Below are 24,734 nucleotides of genomic sequence, written 5' to 3'. Positions count from 1 at the left end.
TTTTCTATTCATAACATGGTTATTCCACTGTTACCACTAAAAAGTAACCTATTTATAGGTCTCTATGGGTCCTTACATTTTCCTTCAACCACAATTTAACGTCCATCTTCAAATTTTGCTCACCATTGCATTTATTTGAAATAAGTATTGTTTTTAATTTTTTTTAACAATGTGAAGCACAGCCTATGACTCATTTATCCACATGTGGCCGTGTAATCTCCCTTACTAATATGTGCATACACACTGGGCGGCGAAGCACCTTGAACAGGGGGAGTTTGTGGACTGAGGGCTTGAGCAAATGATCAGTGACGGAGCGTGGCCCTTAACACTACACCCCAGAGACTTTCTGTGAGCCTGTTTACTTCCTCCAGAGAGGGAGCTGTTAGTCTGCGGCAGTACTCTGGGCGCCTGGGAAGGGAACTGGCCATTCCAGGGTACCTGCAGTCTGCGGTATGCCTGACGAGCCTTCACTGTCACCATGTCACACTCATCTTCTCTCCACAATGACTGGATTCATTGAGATTCCCAGCTGCTGCTCCTCCGAATATCACTCTGGCAGTCTTGTAGGGGCCATGCCCTCTTTCCTGACACACTGTCCCTCGGGATTTTGAGCCTTTTTGGGGGGTCAGCCATGCAGTGTGGTTCAGGTCTCCACAGGTGCACGAAGGCACATTCTCCCCTTTCACCAACTCTGTTTTCACTCCTCGTCTACTTCATTGTCTTTTAAAACTCTGTTGAAATTTCTCACCCATCATGTACTCCAATTTATCTGACATTGCAAAGTTTCTGCTTTGTTATCAATCTTATTTGGTGAGTTTTCAGACACAGAAGAAGTAGAACAGTGCTCCATTTATCAAGTCCCCTGCAACAGGAGTTCTTAGATGTTTGCAATTCATAGATATGTATGAGAAATTGTTGAATACCTGTATCCTCTTGCCCAGAAATATATACACATAGACAATCCGCGTGATACCGGGGGTGAAGATACATGTGTGGGAGGGAAGAAACATCATAATGTGTGGACTTTTCCTACAGAGGATGAGGAGGTTTCATTTGTTTTGAGAAATCTTAAAAGCTGTGTCTGTTAAATTTCCTCTTTCAGAGACATTTATTTATTAATTGTCAAACATTCATATTTTGGATGCTTACTCTGTATCTTGCTTGTGACTTGGTACTGAGAATACAGACTGTAGCTCCAGCTTGCAGGCACTTGGTAGGGCAGAAGTGAGAACCGAAGAATATTCTGAGTGTGAGGAAAGCTCTGGTGTAATTTATGCACCGGGTGCTCCTGAGGGACATAGGGGATGGACCTAGAATTTGGGGTAAGGGGGCAGTCATCAGGGAGGTTTTCTTGAGGAAATGCTTGAATTTCTTAAAAATTTGTTTTGTCTGTTTGAATCTTGTGTTTTTAGAATATTTATAACTGTTTAGTGCATTTTACATTTGTTGTTACATACTAACCTTTCTTATCCTTGATGGTGCCCTTTTTCTTCATTTGTTTTTGGTTTTATCCTAAAATATAGTTTTACCACTCCATCCTCCTCAGGGACGGTGAGCATTATTTCTGTGTGTCAGACTGTTTGCTTAACAATTTACGTGCACTGATTTCATTCTCAAAATGATACGATGAGATAGAAACTATTGTTTTCCTCTATTTTAGAGGCAAGGAAACACTGTAAGGCACAGTTTTAAGTCATTTCGTAAAACATAATCGGTAACCAGGAATAAGCAAGATTCGACTCAGACACGCTTGCCCTGGAGCTTGTACTTCTCCACATATTAATACCAATTTGATATTATAAATTATATCAATATATTGGGACTCCATCACTAAGGTAGTAAGTATATCGTTAGAGCCAACAGATGTTTAAACATTTTTATTTGCCTTGCTTATCTTTTTCAGTTCTTTTACTTTAACTTTTCTTGGCCCCTGTGTTTCAGGTGTGCTTCTTGGAAATAGAATATGGTTGGATTAAAAAAAAATCCACTGGTACAGCCTGTCTTCAGTGTAATGTTCAGTGTTGTGAAAATCAATTTTAGCTATTGCGATACTTAAATTTCTACCGTCTTGTTTTGTTTTTTGCCTTTACTTTTTCTGTGTGCCTTTGATTCTTTCTTTTCCTTGATTAAATATTTTAAAAGATACATATGCCCCCCAAAATGTAAAATGTATGTACTCCATATTTTCAATTTTAGGGATTAGCTTTATAATTTTTTCATGAGTATTTATAAAAGTCAAAAGTAACTAACATCTTGATCTTTCTTCTAAACTGCGAGAGAAATTTGGTGTATTAGTCCTCTGGGGCTGCCATAACAGAATACCACAGAGTGGCTTAAGGAACAGAAGTTTATTTTTTCACACTTCTGGAGGTCCGAGGTCAAAGATCAAAGTGTCAGGGTTGGTTTCTGGTAAGGCCTCTCTTTCTAGCTGGAAGGATGGCTGCCTTGTGGCCACCTCCTCACATGACCTTTCTTCAGGGCACTCCGGGGAGGTGAGGGAGGGAGATTGATCTCTGGGTCTCTTCCTCTCCTTATAAAGACACCAGTCCTATGGGATTAGGGCCCACCCTTATGACTTCATTTAACCTTTATTAGCTCCCTAAACACCCTAAATATAGTCACCTTGGAGGTTGAGGCTTTAACATAAGAATTTGGGGAGACACAATTTAGTCCGTAACACTTGGCATAATGTAAATTTTCATCCTCTGGCATCCTGTATCCTACTTTGGTCCTACATTTTAGTTCTACCTCTTTTTTAACTTCAATATTATCATTTTTATAATTTTATTTTTATGTAGTTGATGTATTTTTAGATTTTCCCATGTGCCACTTTTTTCGCCCTCGTACCATGCCTTCCTGTATTTCTTTTCTTTTTGGACTTAGTTCCTTTCTGCTTGACACACATCCTCTAGTTTTGATGATTTTTAATGGGGGGTCTGTTGGTGGTAACTTGCTTTAATTTTTCTTTGTCTGAAAATGTCTTAATTTCACTTTTTCTCTTGTTTGATAATATAGCTTGATAAACAATTCTGGATTGGAATTTTATTTTCTTTCAGCACTTTGAATGTGTTCTACTGCATTCTACCTTCCATTTTCCCTTGTTAAGAACTTGTTTCCTGTCTACTTTAGGACTCATCTGTTTTCTGTCTTGCTACTATTATGCTCCTAGGTGATAGGATTTTATACTACTCTGTGTCTGTTAGATTTATTTTTTAAAAAAATTTTGGGGAGAATTATTGTTCTCTTCGAATCTGAATTTTTAATCAGTTCTAGAAAACTCTCAGGCATTATACCTTTGAATTCTTTCATCTTTCTCTCTTTTCTCTCCTGAAATTTTAATCTACTGTATGTTAGACCATATTCCCATGCTCCACATTTTAAAATTTATATTTAATATTTTTAATCACTTTTCATTTCTGGACTACATCCTGGGTATCCAATCTATCTTTCAGTTTACAAATACATTCTATAACTTTGTCTCATGTGCTTAATGCAACTAATGAATTTTTATTTTTAATAGTATATTTTAATTCCTGGAGGATCTGTTTGCTATTTGTCAAATCCGACTGGTTCCTTTTAATAGTACCTCATCCTTTCTTACGTATTTTATTCCACTTTTTATTTGCTTAATTGTTTTTAATGTTTTACCATATTTCCAATCCTAAAATCTGAAATTCATAGAGACCAGATTTTTCCGTGTGATGTTTCTGCTGAATCTTGTTCATTATGTTTGTTTTCTTATGTTTTGTATCTTTGGATTTTGAGTTTAAATTTCTTGGGTTTTTTTCTTCAGCAATCCTGTAATTCCAGAGTCAGTCCAGAGAAGATTTATACTCCCTTCACATGATAGCAGCTTGAGACCATTTTTTTCTATTTTAATTTCTTGGCTTAGGGCTTACACCCTATCGTTCTTGTAAATTTGAAAGCCATAATTTTGTTGAGCAAGGCTGTGGTTTATGAATTCTCAGAAAGTTTTTTTTTCTTTTTTTTTTTTTTTCTATAGGCTAGGAAAAGAGACAAATTTCCTTGTCATCTTTCTTTGCTGACTGGTAGATTATTCTCCAGTATCTGCTTCTACTGAGATTTTAGCATTTTCAGGCTTTATGTGATGGTGGTGTTGGGTTGGAGGGGGTCCTATTTTTGCACAGGTCCAACACTTGATTTTTAATTCAGCTTGGCCTTTAAAATCCAAACCTCTGCATTACAAAGATTAGCAAATAGCTTCTGAATACTAGTGGCCCAGAATCATCTTGAATTTCAGCTTTTTCTTTTTCTTTGACCTCTGAAAGTTTCTCCTACCATATCGGATGCTTAGATATATAATTTAAAGGATGTTTGTTACATTTTTATCTATTTCTAGGTGTTCTGAACTGGAAAAGTTTCAGGCTTCTCACATTGCGACATCATAGAAAGTAGAATTCTGTAGAGGTTATTATATCTATCTCTTTTCCTAATTATTCTGTAATATTCTACAAATATTAATGAATGTCAAATATTGTTAAATAAATGATTTCATAGTAGAGAATTTATATTATGATAAAAATAGAGATATAGTAAAATTTTACAGATGTTTTCATATGCAATGAGTCATTTTTTTAAAAACTCAGAATAAACATCAGCATTTTGGGAAAAAATATTATTGGAGAATATAGGGTTAGTGAAATTTGAAGCATTCTCAAAGTATTTTGCCTTCAAACTGACTTCATACTTTGTTGATGAAATTTGCTAAGAGAATAGATTTCAAATGTTCTCACACACAAAAAATGGTAACTATGTAAGGAGTGGAAATGTTACTTAGCTTGACTGTAGTAATCATTTCACTATGTGTATATATATTAAACATCATGTTTTATACATTAAGTATAAACATTTTTATTAAAAAATAATAAGTTAAAAAAAAGAAAAGGGTCAGGTAGGTGAACTAGTCAAGGACACATAACTACCTAACTGATATAAAGCAGGGCTGGGATTCCAACTGGTTCTGCTATTCTGTAGCCCACACTCCTGACCACTAGGATTATAATTCACAGAATATTGTATTATACCATAGTAAATAACAAACTGCTTATACTTATGAAGAGTAATCAAGAAGACAATATTATTATTATTTTTTTAATAATAATTTTTTATTATGTTATGTTAGTCACCATACAGTACATCCTTAGTTTTTGATGTAGTGTTCCATGATTCATTATTTGCGTATAACACCCAGTGCTCCATGCAATATGTGCCCTCCTTAATACCCATCATCGGCCTATCCCAATACCCCTCCCCTCTGAAGCCCTCAGTTTGTTCCCCAGAGTCCATAGTCTCTCATGGTTCATTCCCCCTTCTCTTTACCCCCCCTTCACTCTTCCCTTCCTTCTCCCACCGATCTCCCTGCTGTTTCTTATGTTCCATAAATGAGTGAAACCATATGATAATTGTCTTTCTCTGCTTGACTTATTTCGCTTAGCATAATCTCCTCCAGTCCCATCCATGTTGCTGCAAATGTTGGGTAATCGTTCTTTCTGATGGCTGAGTAATATTCCATTGTATATATGGACCACATCTTCTTAATCCAGTCATCTGTTGAAGGGCATCTCGGCTCCTTCCACAGTTTAGCTATTGTGGACAATGCTGCTATGAACATTGGGGTGCATATGGCCCTTCTCTTCACTACATCTGTATCTTTGGGGTAAATATCCAGTAGTGCAATTGCTGGATCATAGGGTAGCTCAATTTTTAACTTTTTAAGGGACCTCCACACTGTTTTCCAGAGTGGCTGTACCACTTGCATTCCTACCAGCAGTGTAAGAGGGATCCCCTTTCTCCACATCCTCTCCAACATTTGTTGTTTCTTGCCTTGTCAATTTTTGTCATTGTAACTGGTGTAAGGTGGTATCTCAGTGTGGTTTTGATTTGAATTTCCCTGATGGCTAATGATTTTGAACATTTTTTCATGTGTCTGTTAGCCATTTGTATGTCAAGAAGACAATATTATTTTGTGAAAGTATGAATGTATCTATTTTATGTATTAGATACACTGGCAGGCTATGGTCATAAGAAATTAAGGCTATCAAATGTAAGTCTTTGATTTTGCATTTGCACTCTTGCTATGTATGAATACACAACTAAGTTTTAAATAAAAGACCACTTAACATTTTTAAAAGGACATAAAAGAGCCAAATTATTCAGTTTGATAATTCTTATCTTCTTTTTATGATTGCCCCTGGGCAGCTATGGCTTTTTAAATCATATTGTACAATTTGATTTGCAAATTGATAACTATCCCAATTTGTCAAGATATCTAGTCTGCTTTTTGGTTTCCTTTTATTCTCTATGGTCTTATAATTTTCTTCATTACTTTTAAAAGAAACTCAGAAAGATATCCAGTATCTTTTAGATTTAAGCTAGCTGTGTTACAAGCACAGTTAACATGTCTTATGATTATTATATGATAGGAGGGTAGATCCACAGATAATCTTATTTAGAAATAATTGATCTGCTAGGGCTATAGATTTTTTATAAATATCAAGTTTTTATTATAATATACTAAGGTTTATAATAAAAATAAGGTTTATACTAAGGTTTATCGTATACTAAGGCTTTTATAAGTTTTTAATATTCTAAATTATACATATTTAAAATTATTCTAGCTACCTAAGTGGTCTAATAAATTATATCAAGTTAATTTTAATTAAATAAACCAAGCTAGTAAGTGCATTTTAAAAGATAAATGTTTCCAGGCACCCGAGTGGCTCAGTCAGTTAAACATCCAACTCTTGATTTCGGCTTGGGTCATGATCTCAGGGTTGTGAGATCGAGCCCCACGTTGGGCTCCTCACTGGGCGTGGAGCCTGCTTAAGATTCTCTCTCTCCATCTCCCTCTGCCCCTCACCCCTCTCTCTTTAAAAAAAATTCCTTTTCTTAATATATGACACCGTATTTTGCAAATCATTACAAATATATTTTTCATTTAGAAAACTAGAACATTAGAGAGAAAAAAGACTTTGGAAGTGTTTTAGATTCTCTCTCTCCATCTCCCTCTGCCCCTCACCCCTCTCTCTTTAAAAAAAATTCCTTTTCTTAATATATGACACCGTATTTTGCAAATCATTACAAATATATTTTTCATTTAGAAAACTAGAACATTAGAGAGAAAAAAGACTTTGGAAGTGTTGTTTTTTTTTTTAATCCTGTTAAGTCATTTTATCAAATAAATAAAAGACTCCTGATCAGGTATGTAACATGATCAGACTAATATTTGTAATAGCGATCACTTGGACTTCATGCTGGAGATGGATTGGAAGTGGGTGGTGGAGAAGCTGTGATAGGGCTCAGATGGTGCAGAATCTGACTGTGAGGATTATTTAAAATGGAAGACTGACATGATGTGATTGACATGATGCATTTCAGGGAGTGAGGATGGAGGTACTAGGGGTGATTCTGGTTGTTTAATATGTGCAACCTCTTAGATAAAACTGCACTGAAGACTTTTTGAGTGACCACCAGTATAGATAGGGATGATGTTAGAATACCAACTGGGATCAAGAACAATATTTCTTGAGTTTTGAACATGTGCGACACATTGGAATGGAGAATTTAAGAAGCTTCTGGATACATCAGTTCTGAGCTCAGAGGAAAAACTTGACATGGAGCTATCACTGGAGACATATTCATATAGTAGGTAGTTGAAGAAATGGGTTTGGTTAGGACAGTTTTTTTTTCGACTGGTGTATGGTGTTATATTAGTTTCAGGTATTCACCATAGTGATTTAATAATTCTATACATTACTCATTGCTCATCACAGTAAGTGTACTCTTAATCCCTTTTATCTTTTGTGCCAATCCTTCCACCTACCTCCCCTCTGCCAATCATCAGTTTGTTCTCTGTATTTAAGAGTCTGGTTTTTTGTTTGTCTCCTTTTTGTTTGTTTTTTGTTTTGTTCTGATTCTCAAATTCCATATATGAGTGAAATCATACTGTATTTGTCTTTTTCTCTCTGATTTACTTCACTTACTATTATGCCTTCCTGGTCCATCCATGTTGTTGCAGATGGCAAGATCTCATTCTTTTTTTATGGCTGAGTAATATCCCATTCCATTCCACGTGTATGTGTGTGCGTGTGCGTGTGTGTGTGTGTGTGTGTTTGTGTGTGTACCACATCTTCTTAATCCATTCATCTATTGATGGACACTTGGGTTGCTTCCATATCATGGCTATTGTAAGTAATGCTGCACTAAACATAGCGGTACATATATCTCCATTCCAATGTGTTTTGTTTTCTTTGAGTGAACACCCAGGAGTGGACTCACTGGATCATATGGTATTTCTATTTTTAATTTTTTGAGGAACTTCCATACTGTTTTCCACAGTGGCTGTACCAGTTTGCAATCCCACCAACAGTGCACAAGGGTTCCTTTTTCTCCACATCTTCGCCAACACTTGTTGTTTCTTGTCCTTTAATTCTAGCCATTCTGACAAGTAGAAGGTGATATCTCATCATGGTTTTGATCTGATTTCCTTTGTGATTAGTGATGTTGAGTATCTTTTCATATGTCTGTTGGCCATTTGTGTGTTTTCTTTGGAAAAATGTGTATTGAGGTCTTCTGATCATTTTTTGGAGAGGACCATTTTTATGCTGAGACTTCCAAGTAAACAGACCTAGCCCAGGACAAACTTCGACAGACTCCTATGTTTATATGGCAGGTAGAAGACAAGAAATCAGTAAAGGAGATTGAAATGAGATTGCTAGAAAAGTACAAAGAAAACCCTGGACAATGTTAGTTCAGGAAGGAAATATTCAAGAAAAAAGAATGGCTTCTCAAATTCTTCAAATATTTGCACTTTATGTACTCATGTGGATAGGTAGTAACATTATTTAGCACAAGTATATTCATGTTTCTGAGATTATCTTCCTGATTAGAATTTAATATTCTTAAGGACAGAAATAATGTGGTTTTGGGTATTTATTAAATACAAAAAAGGATTGAAATAATTTAAACCATTTGGAATAATAAAAATGATGATGATGATGATGATAATTTCTGGACTTCTGGTATATACCATGGACCACAATTTCCTAGGGACTTATGTCATGTGTATGTTCTAATTAATTATTCAAAACAGCCTCCCGTACTAGAGTTTTATAATTTTCTCTATTTTATAAATAAAGGGACAGGGAACAGAGCATTTAATTAATTTACCCAGAGTCAAAAAGTGATAGAGACATAATCCCTAGCCTTGTATCTTCTACTCATCCCTTATAAAAAGCAGAAAATAAACATACATGTGATAAATATAAATAACATACTAAATTTGGAAGAGTCAACAGATTATATTAAATAACTTACATAATTAAAATTAGCTAAGAAATTGTCTCCAAAGGAGTTAGCCTTTTCCTGGTACAACACTATTTTATAATAAAGATAGAATCGCTGCAGTCTCTGTGCTTGCCCACTTCTCATGTACTCCTTAAACAATGCAATTTGTTATTCACACCCACCTCTATAGTTCCCCCATATTTCCCACTGACCTAAATGGTAAACTTAAGTCAAACTCTCAGTCTTTATGTAACTTGATTCTGTGATCATTCTCACTTACCAGTGATGATGATGGCCATTCCTTCACTTTGTTGTTATCATTTCTTGTTGGTTTTTCTTTTGGCTCTTTCTCATTTTTCTTCACTGGTTTATTTTTCTGATCCTACTCCTGATATGTAGATGATTTCTAGAGTCCAACCTTAGGTTTCTTTGCTTAGTGCATTATGCAATTTCTTCACGTAGTTTCTTCCACCCCCAGAGCGTAATTACTCCCAAATCTTTTTCAAACTCTGATCTCTCTCCTGATAAGCAGATATTAATATTAACCTGTAGATTGAACATTTTATCTTAGATATCCCCTGGCTACTTCGGACTTGAAAAGTTCAGCTTTGAGCTTGTCAAAACCCACCCATCACACTTTCTCCTGTCCTGTTTCATCCTGCTCCCTAAAGAACAAATGCTCTTCCTGTGTCTCCTCCACTGGGTGAGTCAGAAGCATTCATCTAGTTGCTCAGCCAGCAATCTGAGTCCTCCTAGTTGTCACTGTCTCAGTGTACTCCCTGTTTCCAGTGCAGCAGCCAGTTCTGCTGTATCTTCCTGTGAAATATCTTCCATGTTTCCTGTAGGTTAGCTTTATCTACATATTCTAGATAAGAATTTGGAACTTCTGGGGCACCTGGGTGGCTCAGCAGGTTAAGTGTCTGCCTTCAGCTCAAGTCATGGTCTCAGGGTCCTGGGATCAAGCCCTGCCCAGTGTCAGGCTCCCTGCTCAGGGGGGAGTCTGCTGCTTTCTCTGCCCTTCCCCCCACTCATGTCCTCTTGCTCACACTCTCTCTCTCTCAAATAAATAAAAACTTAAAAAAAAAAGAATTTGGAACTTCGCCAGTGTCTTTTTTTTCATAATAATATTTTTATTATATTATGTTATTCACCATACAGTACATCCCTGGTTTTTGATGTAAAGTTCGATGATTCATTAGTCGCGTATAACACCCAGTGCACCATGCAATACGTGCCCTCCTTACTACCCATCACCAGCCTATCCCATTCCCCCACCCTCCTCCCCTCTGAAGCCCTCAGTTTGTTTCTCAGAGTCCATCCCTACTTCAAGTTTCCCCTCTGCCTGCCCATCCTCATTTCCACCGGAGAGGGAATAACATGACATAGAATGATCAAGTCATTTTCTTGCTCACAATCCTTCATTGTCTGCTCCTCCAACAGACAGTTTTTGAGCTCCAGCAGGATTCAGTCTCGTGGCATTTACATTCTAATAACAGAAACAACTATAAGCCCTTAGCACATCAGATGGCAGTAAGTGTTAGGAAGGAAAATGGACTGGGTAAAGGGAGCAGAGCGCTAAGAGGCAGGAGTGTTATCTAACTGGTGGCCAACGAAGTCCTGCAGCAGAGACCAGAATGACGCGAAGAAGCAAGGTTAAACATCCCCTCATTCCAGAACAAAAATCCAAGCATCCATTCACTTATCATTCACCTAACAAATGCAGAGAAGTCCATAAAGTCTGGAGACAGATATATATTATGTTGTAAAGGGTATCTTCAATCTATTAAGCAATAATTTGTTTCCACACTTTATAACAGACACCTCATATCTTGAACATCTCCCATGTACACTGTTGATTATTCTAAGATAAGTAGGGTGGTGAACTTTATGGCATGTGAGTCTTTCTCAAAAAATATGTTTTTTAAAATAAATTCATAGAGAAGTAAGTCAGTATTACTGATATCACAAAACTAATACACTGAAAGAGGAGAAACACACACACACTTATGGAAATAAATGTTTAAATAAACCAATCCAGATAATTAGAAATTTTGACAACGTCTATGATAAGAAACAAGTAGCTGAAGAACTAGAATGAGGAAATTAATAGAATAATTTTAAATATATTGGTCTTGGAAGGTCCTTCGCAAAAGGTGACACACGAGCTGACCTGAATCATAAGAATAAGTCAGCCATGGAAAATGTGAGGAAGAAGAAAATTTGATTCAGAAAAGGCTTGTTTTTCCTGAGGCACAGATGCAAAAATGGGGAGACTAAAACACTGTGAGCAAGGACAGCCATACAAAAGTATGACAGAAGCATTCTAAATGTGATAAATTTACTTAAAATGTAAAGTATATGTCAAGGAAAAATATCAAACTTTTGTAGAATTTTCCTATGCTTAATTAATGGTTTAATTAATATTGTTTTAATTTATAAATCTTGAGGGTGTTCTGAGTGGTTTCATGTGTACTGATACTTGTAGGGTTTAGGAACTCTTTGGGTCTAATGAGAGGGGTACGCACTGAAGTAGGAGTGGGAGGTAGGACTCGAACTAACATCTTTTAAGACCACAGAAGTCTTCCTGGTTTGATAACACAGAGTATCAATATATGAGGATCAAGGGTCAGACCCCACTGAGGGGTCTAACTAAAGAGTAAAAGATGTCCTTTAGTTATGTGAAAATCATCACTGAAATTAGGAAGAGGCGTCTCAGTGACAATCCCTGGGCATCAAGTGTAGATTAAAGTGGCAGAAAGAATAAGTAGGACATGGGGAAATGGAGACAGGATAATTTCATTTTACTGGGAGATAATTTCATCTAAAATAAGGTTATTGAATGGCAGAGTTTTTATCATAAACCACCATTTCATGTTAGATAGAGTGTCAGCTTTTAAAAAACAGCTTTTATTTTCAGACAATTTAAAACTTGAAAAGAAAATTCCAAGAGCACAAAAGCCACCAGTATAACTTTCACTCAGAGACCTCATTACATTACCCTATCCAGTAACATCCTGTATAGCAGAAAGACCCCAGCTGGGGTCACATGTCCTATCTGTGTTCCTGCCTCTGCAATGTCTGCCAGTAGGAATCCGATCCTCCGCTGTTTCTAGACTTCCACAGCCTTATCATTCCTGAAGACCTCCTCTGGGTCTGTCCAATGTTTCCTCATGACTGCACCTACCTTGTGCATCTGAGGCAGGAGGACCACCAGGTGATGCTGAGGGCTTCTCATTGCCCCATCACCAGGGGCCCACATGTCCATCAGTCCCATGACCTGCAGTGATAACTTGGGTCACTTGATTGCAAAGATGTCTCCCCTGTTCCCTGCTGTAAAATGTCTGCTTTCCCTGTTGAAAGTAATATGTTTTAAGGGCAACACTTAGAGACTTTCTTTGTTCCTCATCTAACTTTCACCCACACATTTGCGTGTCCATTGATAGTTCTTGCCTGATTTAATTACTATTGTGATGGTTGCCAAATGGTGACTTTCTAATTCCAGTATGCTTTTTACTTTATTAGTTAGGATAGTGCTATAGAAACAGATTCCTTTTCTCTTCATTTAATTATTCATCTTTATGTGGGTGGACTCACGGATTCCTGTGTTTTTTAATGGGATATAGTGTATACATTTCTCCCTCCCTGCATTCCTTCCTTCTTTTGATACTCAAGATATTTTTTAACGCTCAAATTATTTATTTGCACTTAAATTGTCTAGATTTGAGCAATGGAAACCTACTTGAGGCTGGCTCCTGTGTCATTCTGACATGACCCCCACCATTCTTTGAATACTTCTTTTTTATTATTTTTTTAAATTATTATTATTATTATTATTTTTGTAAATATAGTTGACACATAATGTTGGGTTAGTTTCAGGTGTGCAGCATTTTGACTAGTCTGTACCTTGTGCTGTGCTCACCATAAGTGTAGCTACCATCTGTCTTCTTACAAAGCTGTTACAGTCCCACCAACTCTATTCCCTATGGGGTCCCTTTCATCCCTGTGACTCGTTCATTTCATAACTGGAAGCCTGTACTTCCTACTCCCCTTCATCCATTTTGCCCATCCTCCCACGCCCTTCCCCTCTGTCAACCATCAATTTATTCTCCATATTTATGGCTTTGTTTCTGCTTTTCTGTTTGTTCATTTCTTTTGTTTGTTAGATTCCATGTATAAGTGAAATCATATAGTTTTCGTCTTCTTCTGTCTGACTTATTTCACTTAGCATAATACCTTCGAGGTCCATCCATGTTGTCACAAATGGCAAGATCTCACTTTTTTAAAATCAATTAATCAATTGGGGTGCCTGAGTAGCTCAGTTGGTTAAGCATCTGACTCTTGATTTCAGCTCAGGTCATGATCTCAGGGTTGTTAGATCAAGTTTTTGTGGGCTCAGCACTAGGTGTGGAGCCTGCTTTAGATTCTCTTTCTCCCTCTGTCTCTGCCTCTCTCCCCCTAAAAAAATAAATAAAAATAAACTAATTATTTTTCTTTCTCCAAATTTTTATTTAAATTCCAGTTAACATACAGTGTAATATTAGTTTCAAGTGTACAATGTAGTGATTCAACACTCCATACAATACCTGGTGCTCATCACAAGTGTGCTCCTTCACCCCCATCAACTGTTTCACCCACCCCCCTACCCCCCACCTCCCCTCCAGTAACTCTCAGTTTGTTCTCTATAGTTAAGAGAACACTCAGCCCACTGTAACACCCTGCTGGCTTGGATTCCAGCCCCCACTAGGGTAAATTATTCAGGCAGGTTGGGTAAACAGGAGAGATGAGTAGACATTTTGCACAATCATTCTAGATTATATTAGAAGGAAGACCTAAATGTGCTATTAGCATCCTTACCACATCCCACCAGCCTCTCTCTGACCTCCCAAACTTCCCAACTTTAAAGTAAGTATAAATAGAGAAATCTCATGCAGATGTGGCTTTCGACATGCGCAGTTTCAACCCTGTTGCCCATTGTTTGCTTTTTCTGTCCCATCAGGTTCACATGATAACTTACAACAGTTTAGGTTGGTGTTTTAATGTCAAAACAAGTATCAGCATGTTTTTCACTAATGTATTTCTGAATTAAAATTTTAAAACATTTTGTCAGCAAGAATAATAAAATACTGTCAGACTTCAAATCAGGCATGACGTTTTTATGTGCAAAGTCTTGAAACAGAAATCTCCAACGTGCCAGTTAGGTTATATAATTACAATGACCCTGTGAAGAGGGAAGGTTTCCCATTTCACTGGTAGTGAGAGGCAGTTGAGTCTGCAAGGTGACAATTAGTGTGGGTGTCACCCTTCCGATTATGGAGCCCAGTCACAACCCATGTGTACACAATGCATTTTTTATTCCAAATTCATAGATATTTAAAGTTCTAAGCCAAAACAAACAAAATTTAATCTCCTCATTCTATATAATCTTTCTATTAACTTGGCAAATTTCAATTAAGTTTAACTCTCTATCCATTCATTTCTGACCCTCAGAATCCCAGCTGCAAATTTATATCTCCAAACAGTTCTGCTATTAATCTACTAAGTAGGTTAATTCTTGGGCTTTAGAGTGGCCACTGCAAGTATCACAGGCACTGATACATTAGTATTTTACTGAAATTATATTTGTACAGAAAGGGAACAAATGCAGAAAACAAATAATACATACTCGACTGCTGCATAAAAACTACCTCAAAATTTAGTGGCTCAACACAGGGAGAGCTTATTCTCTCTTCCTTGTTTGTAAGCCAATAATTCAGGAACAACTTGGCTGGGAAGTTCTAGCTTGAAGTTCTTACAAGGCCGCAGCTTCTTATGCGCCTGCAGCCTCAGTCATGTGAAGGCTTGACTGTGACTGGAAGCTCTAGTCCGAGATGGCTTACTCACATGGCTAGCAAGTTGGTGCTGGCAGTTAGATCCTATTTCCTCTCCATACTGGTGCCTCTCCCTCCAGTAGACTGCTTGAGGTTTCTCATGGCCTAGGGACTGACTTTCTCTGAACAAATGATCTAAGAGACCAAGGTAAAGCCTCTATTGCCTTTTATTACTAAGCCTTGAAAGTGACAGACACACTGTCACTTCTGCCGTGTTCTGTCACACAAGTTAGCACTGATTCCATGTGGGAGGGAACCCCACAGGGTATGAATAGTAAGAGGTGATGTATGGCTATCTTGGAGGTTGGTTACTATAGTTTGCCCTCTGGAACACAAAGATTCATGTCTCTTCCACGTGAAAAAGTACACTTACTTCCTCCAAAGGCCCGTTAAAGCTTCCTCCCATTAGAGAATCTGCTCAGAATCCAGCAGCTCATCATCTGGGTCAAGTTCATACCAACATGAAGCTCCGAGGGAAGTCTAAGAGCAAAGGAAGGTATTCAAATACCGTTTCTCATCTGAAGACCTGTGAACAAGTTTTGTGCCACCCACACACTCAACATATGATGGTCAGATAGGCATAGAGTAATGGCTTTAGACTTTCTGGTTCAAAAAAGGGAAATAAGAGGTACACAGAAGTAACTGGTCCATAGTGGTTCTAAACTCCAATCAGGTACATGTTGGTAATTCCTGGATTAGGACTCACTCCTAATATTTCTTGGAAGTGTTTCTTCGTGGGTCTTGGCTCTGCCCTCGGGTTCACAATTCTACCTCTCTGATCCATGCCTCCTTTTCATATAAAAAGTAGCCTGTGTTTATAGCTGCATAGTTTCCTGCCTGTAGAAGTTCAGAGTCTAAAGACATAGTTTCCTTCTGTACCATCTTTGTCTCTTTCAGTCCAAGCTGATGGTGTTACCATAAGTATGGCTGTCTTATAAATCTGTGGGTTTCCGATGAATATTATTCTGGTTTATTCCATTAAGCAAAAGCCACATCCAGAATCTGATGATGATAAGCTTTTTTATTTTATTTTATTTTTTTACATTGGACTTCTGCTGACATGCTAAGGGGAAAATGCCGTTAATGTTGGTTAACTCAGAGTATCTGTAAGACATACCAGTAAGCTGTCTAGCAGCTCTTTAGTCTGAGTAAATGGTTCTTTGAGACACCACCTAATACATTTTGAAGGTCTTAAGGTGGATATGACAGTCACACTTCATTGCCATCTTTACATTATGTTTTACTGGTGGTTGATTTTTGCCTGCAAGTGACTTTAATTTTTGCGTTGTTGGCCACCTGGAGAGACCAGAATTGAGAAAATACTTTATTTTCAAATCCATAAAGTCCTGCTTTCTTCGTACTTAATGGTTTTTCTTTAGTTTTTCTCTCTTCTTTTTCCTCTTTTACTATGAAGAGAAGACGTTCAAAATTCTCTATCTGAAATGTCCTTAGCTAGGTTACCCAATTCATTAAGTATAATGTTTCCTTCCCATACTATCATGATATTATTAAACTTTCTAACGCAGCATAGCCAGGATCCAGTTTTCTCTCATTTCCAGTCAAATTTATTCCTCGCTTTCCTTTAAGCCATTACTGACAACCTCCTCAAGAGCCATCAGGCCTCTGCTCACAGCCTTGCAAGGCCTGTTCAACTTACTTATACATCCGAATCCCTAGGTTGCTGCCACATCTGTAGGTTTTTGTTAGAATTCCTTCCCAATACCAAATTTATTACTAGGTATTCATTATTGCACAAACAAATCACCCCAAAATTTAATAGCTGAAAACGATTTATTATCTCTCATGGGCTTTTCCAGAAGACTGCTCATGGAATGATCAGTTAGCAGTCTCAGGGACCACACCAGATACTAGGATCAGAAGTCACACATAGCCATTACTTCTAGTTTTCCGCTGACCAGAGTCAGCGCTAATTCAGGGTAGAAGGAGACTAGGAAAGGGTGCGAATACCAGAGGCAAGGATTAACGGACTTCCTCTTGGAAATGTTAAAGATAATGCAAGGAAAGGGGGGGGGGAACCCTGAGTTTTTAATGGATGTATAGTAGTTTGTCCTATGATTATCTTTGCCTAGAATGTATCCCATGTAGAAAAGTGAAAGGACTTGACAATTTCAAACTCCAGAATTTATCAGGACCAAACAGAACATTGTTACAAGTGACTGATGAAGTCTTGTTTTATGAACTTAATTACGTCCAATTCATTGTGATCTGGGTGTTAGGCAGCTGCTTTGCTTCAGAGAAGGTCTTGTTCTCACAAATAGATCGACTCATTTCGAAATATTTCAAAGCTAGTGTGGATATTTAGAGACTCCCAAGTACTCAAAAAACAGAACCAAATGATCTTCTTGTTAAGAGTAGTCAATAAAGTTACAGCTGGATGTTTTCCCTCTGCTAAGTTTAGACATTATCCTCCATTCAATTTTATCTTGATTAAACAGATTGAAAATCATATGTATGCATACAACTATTCTAAATGGGCCACTTATCTAAGATCAGCAGTTTTCTGAGGAGACTAACTTAATGCAAATAAAAAAAATGTGACTTAGGGGAAAAAAAATATATGCCATATGTTTGACATTGGAAGTAGATAGATAGATAGATAGATAGATAGATATATGCCAAGAAATTAAGTAGAATCCTGTTTTTATGTAGTACTGTGTTGTTGGAAAATGATATACAGCTCTGTGATTAACTCTTAAAGGGAATTCAAATAATAATTACTAGACTTTAAATATCATAACCCATTAATAATGGAAGAAAGTTTTCTATTGTCCTAAACTGCTATTACTAGTCAAATAGGATTTTTTTTAAATAAATCATTTAATGGTCAATATTTTGGAAATGTTTTCTATTGGAAATTCACTATTATTAATGACACATCTTGATCACAACCCATTCTGTATAAATTGCTTTTTTTCTGTAGCTACTATATTAGACTGAAATGAATATGTTAATAACTCCAGAATTTTAAGCAGACAAATTAGTATAGTTTAAATTTGCTCCAGTAAGTAAATTTGGTATGAGAACAATATGAAAAGTAGATGCTTTTTGGGACTTTTTCTGGAGATACTTAATGGGATAGAGAAATATTTTTTTCCTATGCTTACAGATTTAATACACATACTAAGAATTATGCATCTTTTATATAAAAAGGCATAATTTAGGTAATTGACGGGTGTTGCTATTTTAAAGTTATTTTGCAATAAAATTTTTAATGTCTGATTTTAAACTTAGTGTATGTATTTTCTATTCCCTAATAGAACCATTAGTATTTACTGTCTTTTTTTTTGTCTGCAATTCATTCTTTTTAGCTTCATTTCTTATCATTTATACTCCCTGTACTATATTAGGTATATGAGATGGATATTCAGAGGAGGGTGACTGAACCTTCTGCCTAAACTTATTTCTTTATAATGTTTTTTTGGATTTTATAAATTGAGAAATAATTTGTAATGCAAATATCGCTTTGGCTTGAGTTAGACATTAATCCATAAAGAAATCTACCATAATTGATAATAGTTTAGCTTCTTGACATCTGAATAACAGGCCTCTAGGGAATTAAGAAAATAGAAGTAAATATTGAAGGCATAAAAGGAAGGTGGTGGGATAGTTGGGAAAGGTGTAAAGTTTTATGTTTTATTCTCTGAAGAGAAAGTCAGGTGAGCAAGTTTAGCAGTGAGCCTTCAAGAACAAAGGGACGGAGGGATGTGACAGGTTGAGAAAGAAGATGTTACAAAGAAAATATGAGAGGTGGTAGACCCCAGAGAAGAACTTTTGCCTAGGTTCAACCCTTCCTTCTTCTCCTGAAATATCAGTACTGCTTTCTCAAAAGATTCTGTTCTTCTACACTGAACATCAACAAGCATCAACAAGACAGGATGGCTGTGGTCAGGGAAGACACCCAGAGGAATTTTAGTGAAACATACTGTACACAGAGTGTAACTTTCCCACTTCTTCTCTCTCACAGGTTTTCTGAACCAGATGAATAACTCCAGTCACTCTGTCCTTCAGCCTTCGTTCCAAGGATGCATGCAGCTCATCCAAGTGGATGACCAACTGGTAAATTTATACGAAGTGGCTCAGAGGAGGCCAGGGAGTTTTGCGAATGTCAGCATCGACATGTGCGCCATTATAGACAGGTATGCAGTCTTTTTGTCCTACCTCAAATTGTCCAAACTTTCTGAATTCATGCTTTTGTTGTGCAACAAGAAAAACACACATGCACGCGCGCGCACACACACACACACACACACACACACACACACACACTGTATAAGAGGTAAGACAGGAGGAGCCTTCTGTCATTCCTATAACATATATGTGATTTTAGCGGTGATGTTTATATCAGGACCTGGATATATATGGTAGAACAATCTGTGATGTCAAAACAATCTCCCTCAGTGAATGTGAGCATTATGCAGGTAATTTTGCAAGCAACAGCTGAGTTACAAAGGAACTCAGTTTATTTTAAATTTTGCTTCCCACGCCCACAAGCAGAAATGTCCCTTCTCTCCTTGCCTTGGTCACAACTCATCCTCAGCATATTTTCCCCTCCGAAGCCCTCTCCTGAAGGAAAAGAAGCTTTTAAAAATGTTGGCAGGCAGTATGAGAATTTACTGAAACAGAATATTTAATGTAATTGAGTCTGCTTACAAAATATACATATTGCAAAATATTGCAAATCTAATATTGCAAAATCTAATCTGTATTCATTTTTGCAAATCTGGGGAGGAGCTTTTTTAATAACAACTTAGTTGACTTCTCACAGAGTGGAAAGATACAACTCTTACATGAAATATTACGATACCATTACATACACCAACCTTAATATATTTCTAAAAAGTGCCTTTCATTCCACCATGAAAAGTAGTTTGAGATATTTCATCCATAAATAAACTATATCTAACTTTGTATTGAATTTAACCTGTTAAATTTAAATGATTTTCTAAACTGTATTCAGATCTTTTATGAGAGGGCTATCTTACTCTGAAAAATAATTTTATTAATTTTATATTTTGGAAGATGAAAGTTTCAGAAGTCTCAGTCTGCTCCCAACAAAGTGTAGACATTCAGTCTCTAATAATCTTACTTCATTTAAGAAGAGATCCTTAGGAAAGTCATTCAGAGACATAAAATGAATCTTAAAAATACATAAAATCATCTATAATGAAGTAAGTTTGCTTCCATATAACCTCAATAAAATTATATCCATGTGAATGGTAAATTTCAGTTTAAATGATGGCTGTAGAATGTAACTTTTTTAAGCCTTGATATGTTTATAAGAAGACTTGATGACATAGCATAGTTCTTATTTCTATTACATATTTGCAAATACTTGTCCTTTTGGCCTAAACATTTTCTATTATGCAGAACAGTGAACAATTTTAATGGAAATATGTTCCTAATTTTTGAACCAGCAGTAATGCAGTAGCATTATTTCTGCCTAAAGCAAGTGGTAGCAATAATCCGAAAAACTGAGAGATGAATTTTTAAGACCATATTTCTGATATTTGATATTTATCTATAAATTTTTATTAATTGTTTTCCATACAGGAAGTTTTTCCTTCTTAGTAATACGTATACAGCATATTGAGTTATTTTAGTACCTTGTCCATTTTCCACATCAGTAGCTTTAATGATATAATTTCTGTCAATAACACCCAAGTTAGTTCATTCAGCTTTTGTAAACAGGCTAGATTTTATGGTGATGTTGCTGTTTCACTTCAAACAGCATGTATCCTGGACATTATATTTGAATTGTTTGCTACCAAAGAAATATGGGTAAGATGTTGAGACTTTAATGTTTTACTTCGATGGAGAGAGTAGGTGCAAAATTGGCCCCAGAAGAGTGAATGGGATTTTTGTAAATGAAGAGAATGGAAAATGGCATTTCTGATGAGAAGAACAATGCAAGAAAAGATGAACGATAGGGAATACAGATTTCAATTTTTGGCAGATACAGGAATATACAATTTTTTTTTCTGCCAAAATGGGTCAGTCCCATTGTCCATATCACCAAGCATCCTGTAGCTGACAGAGCAAAGAATATGTCTTTCTTATCCTCTATGATGATAACCCAGTAGAGTAACTGTGGGGAAGTTGTCATCTCTGACAAATCACGCAATTCTGAAGTCCATTAGGGAATCCATTTTCTGCTTGTTCTATTTTTTGAATGCAATGACTTTTTTTTTCCTAAATTGACATGTAATTGATATATAACAATATATTAGTTTCAGGTAGAAAACATAATGAATGGATATGTATCACAAAATGGTCATCAGGGCAACAGCCTATGTACATTAATTACCAGTATGTGAAAGAACAGATTTCTTTTATTCACCTAAAATGTTTCCGGTTCAAAATCTTAATCTGTGAAGTGTTGTATTTTTGTATATATGATACAAGACTGTATTCACCTTATTCCAGCCATTGAGGAGCTCATTGATTTCACCCTTAGTCTGTGTCTTTCCATGTGAGAACACCAGTGGTTTTAGCCTGTCTTCATATAACAGTGACCCACCAGATAATGCTGGAACTCTACATTCCCAGCCCATCTCATCTCTGGTTTGATGTTTTCCCTCTAACTAAAACTTTACAACTGCTCCATCTCTGCCATTTTATTTTCAGACCATCTAAATTTTCCCTAAGTAAGCCTACACTGGCTCTTTCTTACTCTGCTCCTTTCAGATTTCAGCTTGATTGATTTGAGCTATTTTTTTGGGGGGAAAAAAAGGATAAATGAGAACATAGGATAAAAAAATAGAAAAGCTACCACAGGCACAAATTTTATGAAATGTTTGGAGATGGTAGGAGCAGCTGCAATGATTTGATGAGTAGAACTTAGGGAAATAGTTTGGGGAAGATGATTATAAAGGGGTTTTGCTGTGTGTCATACTGGAATACCCTGTGATTTGAACTTATTTCTCTTTCTTTGTGTGTGGATTTACATGTGGCTTATTTTATTTACTTGTTTGTTTTCTGAGCACAACAATGAATCAAGAAAAGAACGAGCAAGCCAAGCTGTAGAATTATTCATTCAATAGTATTTTCTGAGTGTATCTATGGGGCCAGGCACTGTTCTAGGCACATAGGATATATCATTGAACAAAAAAAAAAAGATCCTTATACTTGTAAAGCTTACATTCTGAGGAAAAAGTAAGAAGAACAAATGTAATAAGTAAGCACATATTATAGTAAGAAGAAATACGTTCTATGGGGAAAAAAAGTAGTGCAAATCAAGGAGAACTGGCATTCCAAGAGACTGAGGTGTTGGGTTGCTGTCTAAATGGGTTGGTCAGAGTTAGCCTTATTGAAAAGATGGTATCAGTTCAAGACCTGAAAGAGGTAAAAGAATTTGCCAATTCTGTTGACAAGAGAATAGTCAGTGCAGAGAGAACAGTCAGCGCAACAAGGCTGCCTGGCATGATCTAGGATCAGCGTGGGGCCAGGATGACAAATTTGGAAGGAAGAGTAGAGTTGTGGGAGAGGAGGCTAGAGAAGTTCTAGAGGCCAGGTCCTGGAGACCTATAGGTTATTTTAACAATTTGGTTTTTATTTTGAGGGAATGAAGGAGCCATTGCAGGTTTCTAAGTAGAGCAATGACATGATCTAGCTTACTGTTTAAAAGGATAACTCTGGGGGCGCCTGGGTGGCACAGCGGTTAAAGCGTCTGCCTTCGGCTCAGGGCGTGATCCCGGCGTTCCGGGTTCGAGCCCCACGTCAGGCTCCTCCTCTATGAGCCTGCTTCTTCCTCTCCCACTCCCCCTGCTTGTGTTCCCTCTCTCGCTGGCTGTCTCTATCTCTGTCGAATAAATAAATAAAAAATCTTTAAAAAAAAAAAAAAAAAAGGATAACTCTGAAAAAAAAAATAAAAAAATAAAAGGATAACTCTGGCTGTGGGAGGACAAAAGGTAGAAGCAAGGAGCCTGTTATAGTAATCCAGGTGAGAGATGATAGTAGCCCAAGACCAGGGTGCTAGCATAAGAGGTAGTGAGATGCAGTCAGTTCTAAAGATATTTAAGAAAGTAGAGTCAATAGGGTTTCTTGATGGATTAAGTATTAGAGTTAGAGGGTTAACCGAAATTATTTAGTATAAGCACCTGGAAGGAAGGAGTTACTATCTCCCAATGGAAAGACTAGTGGTAGAGAAGATTGGTCAAGGGTTGAGGAAAAGTATCAGGAATTCAGTGTTGAAAGGTATGCTGGACATAGTGGACATGTCAAGAAGGCAGTTGGATATATGTAAGAAGCATGTATCTGCAGATTTGTCTGATGAAGTCTCAATGTTTGCCTGTCGAGGGTCCCTGGTTTATTTAACTGTATTTCATGAACAGCCATAGACCTGGAAGGGGGGAATGTGAATAGTGGGCAGGAAGCCTCTTCCAACATTGGAAGCCTGTAGCTTTACTCTTTGAGAGGAGGACCTTCATCAAACCCTCAGTTGCTAGACTATTCTCTGAAAATGATAAAATATCTAGCAGATAACTTCTTTGTTTCTCCTGGATGATTATCACCTTTTATCTGCTCCTAGTACCCTTGTTTTGTTGCCTCCTTGTGGCAAATGTCTTCAGGTGCCCACTCAACTGCTCTTCTCAATCCACTTCTCTCTAACCTCTTTGTAGGTGTGAGCATCTGAGAGCCAAAAACCTACCAAACACTCCTAGAACACATGTAACATTCTTTATCTTCTAGAACTAACTAAGGTTAGGCTTGTTCACTTCCTCCCACAGGACATCACAAAGGTTGGCTTGAGGGGGGGCAGTTGGGGAAGGGAATTGGGAGTGAGCCTTGGATGGGTCCTGGCAGGTGTTGGTCAAATTTTTAAACTAGGAGATTTGCAGTAACAGACTATGAAACTAGTGAATCTATGTGGAGTTACTATTTGATTAGCTTGCCTGTGATTCTTATCTAGGATATAGGGGATGAAGAAGGTGGTGGTAGAATATTTTGAGCTTATACAGGTGGTGTTCATGACTGGTCTGGCAAAATTTACCTGTTCTGTGAGTAATAATAATACAGTCCATCTTGCTAGTTGTGATTTCTGTGTCAATCTTCAGGCCACCCTCATAGCTTAGCTCCAGAGAGATATTTTTTCTTTATTGTAGGCAGGAGTGATGATGGAACATAGTCCTGGCTAATGAGAAATAAGCAGAAGTCAGCTGTGGTGTTCTTGAGGAAGCTTTTAGTTTCTTGATACATATGTCACTCCTTCCGCTCCACTGTCCTTGTTCAGATGCCTGGAGCTGTATGGTCCAGAACACCAGAACTCAAATGAACCAGAGTCAGCAAACACCTTCACTCTTTTTTTAAGTGAAGAGAAGCATTTCCTGTTTATTTAAGTCACTGTGAGTCAAGTCTTATTCTTCTGGAGTCAAAAGCATCTGCCCTTTCCCTATCCTCCACTTCTAAAATCAACCAGTACATTTTTTTTTTTTTTAACCAGAACACAGAGGACAAATTCCCAAGTATGGAAATGGCTTTGAAAGAAAGAATGGTAAATTTATTTTAGGATATATTAAGTTGCATGCCAGTGATGTCCCCGAG

At 37.1% G+C, this 24,734-nt stretch overlaps 1 protein-coding gene across 1 annotated transcript in view; it reads left to right on the top strand.

Annotated features, from left to right (window-relative positions):
* Positions 1-24,734, top strand: part of CNTNAP2 (contactin associated protein 2) — a 1,324,851-nt gene that overhangs the window by 503,247 nt on the left and 796,870 nt on the right. The window contains exon 10 of the mRNA XM_008697394.2: positions 19,159-19,330. Coding sequence (XP_008695616.2) covers positions 19,159-19,330 — 172 coding nt within the window. The remainder of the gene's footprint in view (positions 1-19,158; positions 19,331-24,734) is intronic.

The sequence above is a fragment of the Ursus maritimus genome, unplaced genomic scaffold, assembly GCF_017311325.1.
Source record: "Ursus maritimus isolate PB19 unplaced genomic scaffold, ASM1731132v1 scaffold_3, whole genome shotgun sequence".
Classification (NCBI taxonomy): domain Eukaryota; kingdom Metazoa; phylum Chordata; class Mammalia; order Carnivora; family Ursidae; genus Ursus; species Ursus maritimus.
The sequence above is the reverse complement of the archived record's forward strand: the minus strand, read 5'-3'. Positions and strand labels throughout refer to the sequence as shown.